This window comes from Myotis davidii, unplaced genomic scaffold (genome assembly GCF_000327345.1).
Source record: "Myotis davidii unplaced genomic scaffold, ASM32734v1 scaffold37, whole genome shotgun sequence".
Lineage (NCBI taxonomy): Eukaryota > Metazoa > Chordata > Mammalia > Chiroptera > Vespertilionidae > Myotis > Myotis davidii.
Window position 1 is genome coordinate 600,123 of NW_006289395.1, and position 7,112 is coordinate 607,234.

At 44.2% G+C, this 7,112-nt stretch overlaps 1 protein-coding gene across 1 annotated transcript in view; it reads left to right on the top strand.

Moving 5' to 3' along the window:
- The window catches only part of DNAH2 (dynein, axonemal, heavy chain 2), a 101,113-nt gene that overhangs the window by 53,807 nt on the left and 40,194 nt on the right, over nucleotides 1-7,112 (top strand). Inside the window, exons 40-44 of the mRNA XM_015562576.1 lie at nucleotides 2,653-2,871; nucleotides 3,111-3,228; nucleotides 3,435-3,571; nucleotides 4,087-4,224; nucleotides 4,313-4,471. Of these exons, the coding sequence (XP_015418062.1) occupies nucleotides 2,653-2,871; nucleotides 3,111-3,228; nucleotides 3,435-3,571; nucleotides 4,087-4,224; nucleotides 4,313-4,471 (771 nt within the window). The remainder of the gene's footprint in view (nucleotides 1-2,652; nucleotides 2,872-3,110; nucleotides 3,229-3,434; nucleotides 3,572-4,086; nucleotides 4,225-4,312; nucleotides 4,472-7,112) is intronic.

Below are 7,112 nucleotides of genomic sequence, written 5' to 3' on the forward strand. Positions count from 1 at the left end.
GGGGATGTATGGAGAGAAAAAAGAGGAACAACTGTAATAAACTGAACAATAAAGATTTAATTTAAAAAAATCCATAAAGATACAGATTAGAATGCTTTTAACAGATTTCACTTGACACATATAGAACATTGTATGCAACAATTGTAGTTACATACTGTTCTCAAGTGTGCATGGAACATTTACCAATATTGACCATGTGCTAGTTTATTAAGCATAGGTCTCTTAAATGTCAAATGATTGAAAATTATGCAGAGCACAATCTGTGACCACAACAGAATTAAACTAGGGATCAATAACAAAATATAATTTTAAAAGCCCAAATGTTTGAAAATTAGGCAATAGAATTCTAAATAATTCATGTGTCAAATAAGAAATTAGAATTTTTTTTTGTTGTTTAATCCTCACCCAAGGATATTTTTTCCATTGATTTTTTTTTTTTTTAGAGAGAGAGAGAGAATGGAAGGGAGGGAGGGAGGGAGAGAGAGAAACATCCATGTGAAAGAGACACAGTGATTGGTTGCCTCCCGCACGAGTCTTGACCAGGGCCCTGAATTGAACCTACAACCCAGGTACATGCCCTTGACTGGAAATCGAACTCAAGACATTTTGGTCTGTAACGCTGCTGCTCTAACCAGTGAGCAACCGGTCAGGACGAAAAAATATTTTAATTATAGATTTTAGAGAGAGAGGAAGGGATTGAGAGAAAGAGAAAAAGAAAGAAACATTGGTGTGAGAGAGAAATATCAATTGGTTGCTCCCGTATGTGCATACCCTGACCAGGGATCAAACCTGCAACCTTTTGATGTATGGGACAATGGTGCAATCAACTGAGCCACCTGCCCAGGGCAAAAATATTTTAAAATTAATTTAAAAAAAATGACGTCCTAAACTTGTGGCATGATGCTAAACATGAACACATGTATCTGACAGTGGAGCAAAGGTGTAATGGCTACTACACGAAGGCATCTTAAGATTGACAAACAAAACAGGCAACTCCATAGAATATAACAGAATTCATTATAGGGTAATTTACTTACAGGAATGTACGGTCAGAGCAGATATATGACTCAGCAGTTCTGCTTAAATTATTCTCCACTAACAGACTCCTGTTACAGCACTTTTTTTTTTTTATAGTCTGACTCTGGTACTAATGATAAGACAAAGAATGCAGTGCCAGGGGCCATGCTTCCTGGTAGTGTTGTGATAGATTACTGTTTATAATCAATACTATCACCAGTTTGCTATTTATCTTGGTTGTCATGCCATTCCAGCCATTACTGACAAAAATATTTATGGCTACATTTTAAGGAACACAGATAACATCAACTAGGGGCTTTGCTTTGCCTTGCTAAAGACATTAAGGTTCATCACAGATCACAGCATGAAAACTCTGGGATACAAAAATGAAGTTGGTTTTATCCACATCTATATTTATACAATATGCAAACATACTAATAAAATTAATTCTCAGATAGCGGAAGGAAGTAGTAATGAGGCCTCTGAGTGATATTTGAGAGATTCAAATAGAAATCTTGCATCTATTTGAAATTATTTGGTTGCATTGGCTGTATATTTTTAAATGTCACACTATTCTGGGACTGATTCATATGGTCATGGTTCTATAAGCATTTAAAAAAATTATTATTTTAATTGACCTTAGAGAGAAAGGGAGAGGGAGAAGGGGAGAGAGAGAGAGAGAAATATCAATGTGAGCGCAAGCATTAATTGGCTGCCTCCTGCAAGCCACCTACCAGGGATCAAGCCTGCAACCCAGGCATGTGCCTTTGACCAGGGATTGAACCCGCAACCTTTTGGTGCATGGGATGATGCCCAACCAACTGAACCGCACCAGCCAGGAATATAAGCATTTTTAACTTAGCTGATGATTTGTTTAATGTCTGGTTCTCCCACCAGACTGTGAGCTCTGCAGTAGGACAAACTCTACTTTGTTCTCAGCACCCAACATACTGCTTGGCACATACTGTAGAGGCTTAATAAATATTTGTTGACTAATATTAGAAAAAAATGTATACAGCACATGTCAGACACTGTGTGTGTGTGTTTTTTAAATCTACACCTGAGATTATTTTTTTCCATTGATTTTTAGAGAGTGTGGATGGGAGGAGGGAAGAAAGGGAGGGGGGTGGAGGGGAGTGGAGAGGAACATTTGTGTGAGAGAGACACATTGATTGGTTTCCTCCCATACGCACCCCAACCAGGACTGGGGATCGAACCTGAAACCCAGGTATGTGCCCTTGATCAGGAATCAAACCCATAGACCTTTTGGCGCTCTAACCACTGATCAACACCGGCCAGGGCAGACTGTGTTTTATGTTGACTATTTTATCCAATACAACAACCTTATGAGGAAAGTATCACCATTACTTCTATTTAACAGATACAGAGACTCAGAGAAGTGACTTACGTTCACAGAAGCTGAAAACTGGGGACCCAGGCTAGCTGGTTTCAGAGCCCAATCCCTTAAGGCTGCAATTGGTCAGCTTCCCAGGAATGAGCAATTGCCAGAGTGCAAAGGGTCCTGGTGCCATTTTTTATAGTTTGAACATTATCCTCCGAGGTGTTGGTGAGATTTGAAAGTCCTTTGCAGTCCTCATCCTTGTTTCCTACTTCTGGCATTTCCCCTTCTCTCAGCTGCGGGAGACCATTGAACGTGAGATTCGAGATATGGGCCTGCAGGTCACGCCCTTCACCCTCACCAAGGTCACCCAATTGTATGAAACCAAGAACTCCCGCCACTCCACCATGATCGTGGGCTGTACGGGCAGCGGCAAGACCGCCTCATGGCGAATTCTTCAGTCCTCCTTGTCCTCCCTGTGCCGTGCTGGAGACCCCAACTTCAACATTGTCAGGGTAAGGGCTGGGACTGCGAAGCCACTGGCAGAGACTTGAGTAGCAGGAGGACAGTGGAGGCTGGGGGAAGGCTGCATTGGGTCAGGGAGGGCAGGCCAGGCGGGAGGCAGTGCCTGGGTCCAAGGAGGCCTGGGAGAGGTGGGAGAGAGAAGGGGCAAATACAGATCCCTGGATATAAAGGGAGATCTCAGGATTTGCGTCTGCCAGCAGCTCAAAACCCTTTCCTGTGTCATTTTCAGGAGTTCCCTTTGAACCCTAAGGCGTTGTCCCTAGGAGAGCTGTATGGGGAATATGACCTGAACTCTAATGAATGGACAGATGGCATCCTATCCAGTGTCATGCGGATGGCATGTTCAGGTACCCAAAGGATCATGGGGTTGGGAGGACAGATGCCCACATTTCCCAGCGGGTGGACAATTTGGGGATAGAGAGCTCCGTTTGGGTGAAAAGTGCTTGGAGAATGCTGAGGTGCAAGGAGGCATCGGCTTGCCTCCGAGAGGGGACGAGTGTGCCGGGCCCTTGGGAGGAAGCTCTGGTTTCCTTATTAACCACCTTCTGTCAAGACGAGAAGCCGGATGAGAAGTGGATCCTTTTTGATGGGCCTGTGGACACGCTGTGGATCGAGAGCATGAACTCCGTCATGGATGACAACAAAGTGCTGACCCTCATCAACGGCGAGCGCATCTCAATGCCCGAGCAGGTACAGGTGGCCCCGACTACTGAGACCCCGTAGAAGTGGAGACTCGGGGCACGAGGTTGGGCTAAGGGGAAGGGCAGGGGTTCCTAAGAGAAGAGGAAGTTCTATGGGAGAGAGCTGAGGAACTGTGACTGAAGAAAAAATGCCTGTCCGCCATGGCTGTGGAGCCATCGTATGAAAAGAACCTGTGCGCTAGGAAGCACCGTGTAGCCTGAGCAGCCCTCCTCGTGTTCATTTCCACTGACGTAGCGGGAGGACCTTCACTACCCACCTGGGATGATGAATGCATGGGCTGTGAAGCCCACCCCTTTCCACCCACTCAAACAATGTGAGCGAGAGAGTGGTTTTTTATAACAATAACCTTGAATAAGCCCAATTTCTTTTAACAAGCAAGTCATTTGTAAACCGTAGCTCTTTATTCATCCTGCCACGATGGGTACTTGATAGAGTCATCTCGGGGCATCAGAGTTCTGGGTGGGGAGGAGCGAAAGACAAGCTGTGACCACGTATATCCTTAGGTGTCTCTGCTGTTTGAAGTGGAGAACTTGGCAATGGCCTCTCCAGCCACCGTGTCTCGCTGTGGGATGGTGTACACTGACTATGCTGATCTGGGCTGGAAGCCCTACGTGCAGTCATGGCTAGAGAAGAGGCCAAAGGTAGGAGGGGAATGGAGGAGAGGGAAGGTAACCAGCATGGCCGATGGAACATAAGGATGAATGAAGAGCCCCTTTCATTCAACTCCAGGGGGAGATAGAGCCCCTTCAACGGATGTTCGAAAAATTTATCAACAAGATTCTGGCCTTCAAGAAGGATAATTGCAATGAAGTGGTGCCTCTACCCGAATACAGTGGAATCATCTCCCTCTGCAAGTTGTACTCAGCCCTGGCCACGCCGGAGAATGGGGTAAGGGGACCAGAGCGGGCCAGGCAGGGCAGGCTCAGGGCTTCCTGGGTCACTGCAAACAGAGACTACAAGGGAAGGATACACCCACCCTGGACACAGTGAGGGGTGTGAGAACACGTGAGTGTGTGTGTGTGTGTGTGTGTGTGTGTGTGTGTATGTGTGTATGTGTATGTGTACACATACGCACTGGAAGGCCAAACTAAGATCTTTAAGTTGGATATTGTAGACGACGGGTCTCACTGTAATTTCCTCCTTACATTTTGGGAACTGAGGGTAGTTCATGTGGTTCCTCATTTCTCTGTCCTTTCAAAAAATAAATATTAAGTCTTGGGATACTGTTTCTGTTGGAAGCAGCCCCCAACTTAATCTGATGAAGGGTTTTAGAAATTTCCAGATTAATTGATACATAAGAAAAAATTTTGTTCGGTTTAGAATTATGGAGTAAGGACCAAAATTATATTTTCTGGGGAGATTAAATCACTGCCCAGAAATGGTTTGTATTGTTTTTAAATACATTGTCAGATAATTAAACTGATAATATAAAGTTATATAACAATTAAGATCTGTAACAGTATATGTCATTCCTGATACAATTAATGTAACTTAAAAACTAGATAAAAAAAACCACCTATGTGGATGAACTCAAGGTAACATATAGGAAAAGGATAGTAATATAATATCATTGGCTCCGAGGAGCTGAGGAGGACTGGTCAGGGATGGGGCTAAGCAAAGCGGGGAGCGGGGAGGGCATTCTAGGTGAAGGGAATGGCCGTCACAAAACCACAGAGACACAGTCAGTCCCCCTGGGCAAGGAAGGGCGGAGTCGTGTTTGGGTGCAGACCCTGCAGCACAGCAGAGACCCCAAGAAGAGGCTGGGGAGATGTGCTGCATGTTGAGGTGAGATGGAAGGCAGACTAGGGATTCTAGATGGACAAGGTAGACAAGAGAGTCGCAACACAATTTCCCGCCTATATTTTGGGGGTTGATTATTCTAAAGACCGATATTTTGGGTTGGACAATATCCTGTATGTCACATTACTTGTAGTGTTAGGTATTTTATTTTATTTTTAAAACATGCTTTTATTGATGTATAGAGAGAGGGGAAGGGAGAGGAATAGAGGGATAGAAACATTGATGAGAGAGAAACATTGATCGGCTGCCTCTTGGACGCCTGCTACCAGGGGTTGAGCCCACAACCGGAGCATGTGCCTTGACCGGGAATTGAACTGGTGAACTCTTGATTCATGGGTCGACGCTCAATAACTGAGCCACAAAAAAGGGGACATCTGTAACTCTCAACAATAATTTTTTAAAAATAAAACAAACAAACAAACAAACAAAAATAACTGAGCCACATAGGGGGGCAGTTAGGTATTCAATTTAGAACCCGCCCTCAAGAGCTCCCCACCCAGGGGTCTGTGGCTGTTATACAGTCGGTTAGAGATTACACAAAAGAATGCCAGGTTAGCTGTCTGTTGGCCATTTTCCCAAGGAGTTCAGGGGAGTTTGCACAGCCCACAGGCACCGTACACCCTATCAAAGAGCAGCATCTGCACCTGCCCTTTGGGTTGGGGATTGAGAGCATGAGCTCTAAATATACCATTTCTGCTATTAAGTTGGTGCATTTTAAATTTTAATTACACAAGTAACAGTTGAATCTAGTTTTCTTCCTAAAAATTACAATTTTTCATACAGAGCTAAAGTTATTTTTGATCACCTCTACCCTCCCAGTCCTGGTCTACTCCCGTCTCCACAAAAGTAACTACTGTACTAGTGTGTGTGTATGTGTCATTTCAGGTCTTTAAAAATACACATTTACATAAAAGCACATAGGTATCCATAAAAAATGTGGCATTTAAAAATGCATCATGCTATATACCACACTTGCAATATGGTCATTAAGTCAACAACGTGTTTTTGATTTCTGTACAGCGACATGTAGATTGATTTCATTACTTTAAACTGCTATATACCAATCCATGGTAGAACATGACATTTTACTTTTCTTTTCTTTTCTTTTTTTAGTAGAGCAAAGGTGGAGATTTATTGAAGAACAAGTACTGACTCCCACGTGGGGAGAGGGAAGAGTCCCACAGAATGGACTCTCACGCTGGGAGGGGGAATGGGTCCCCGACATTTTACTTTTCTATTCCTCTACTGGTACACAGTTAGGTCATGTCCAATTTTTTGTAATTACAAAGAAGTCACCACAAATGTCCCTGGACCTGTTTCCTTGAGTACCTGTGGGCACTCCATCAGGGTAGACCTGGTGTGGCTGGGCCCCTGCTGTGTTTTATAATTTAGTGCAGAAGAGACTCAGGGCCACTTCTGAGCTACCAGAAGTTTCATGTTTATTTAAATACTAGAGGCCCAGTGCGCGAAATCGCACAGGACCCCAGACCCGCCACACCATGAGACCCATCAATGCACCTCCTGGTGACCGGTCTTTGGTCATTACGGAGTTATGGCCACTGGCCTTTTTTTTTTAATTTTTTAATTAAATCTTTATTCAGATTGTTATAGTTCCTCTTTTTTTCCCCTATAGTTCCCCTCCACCTGGTTCCCACCCCACCCTCTGCCCTTACCACCCCCCACTGTCCTCATCCATAGGTGTACAGTCTCTTCCCACACCCCCCACACC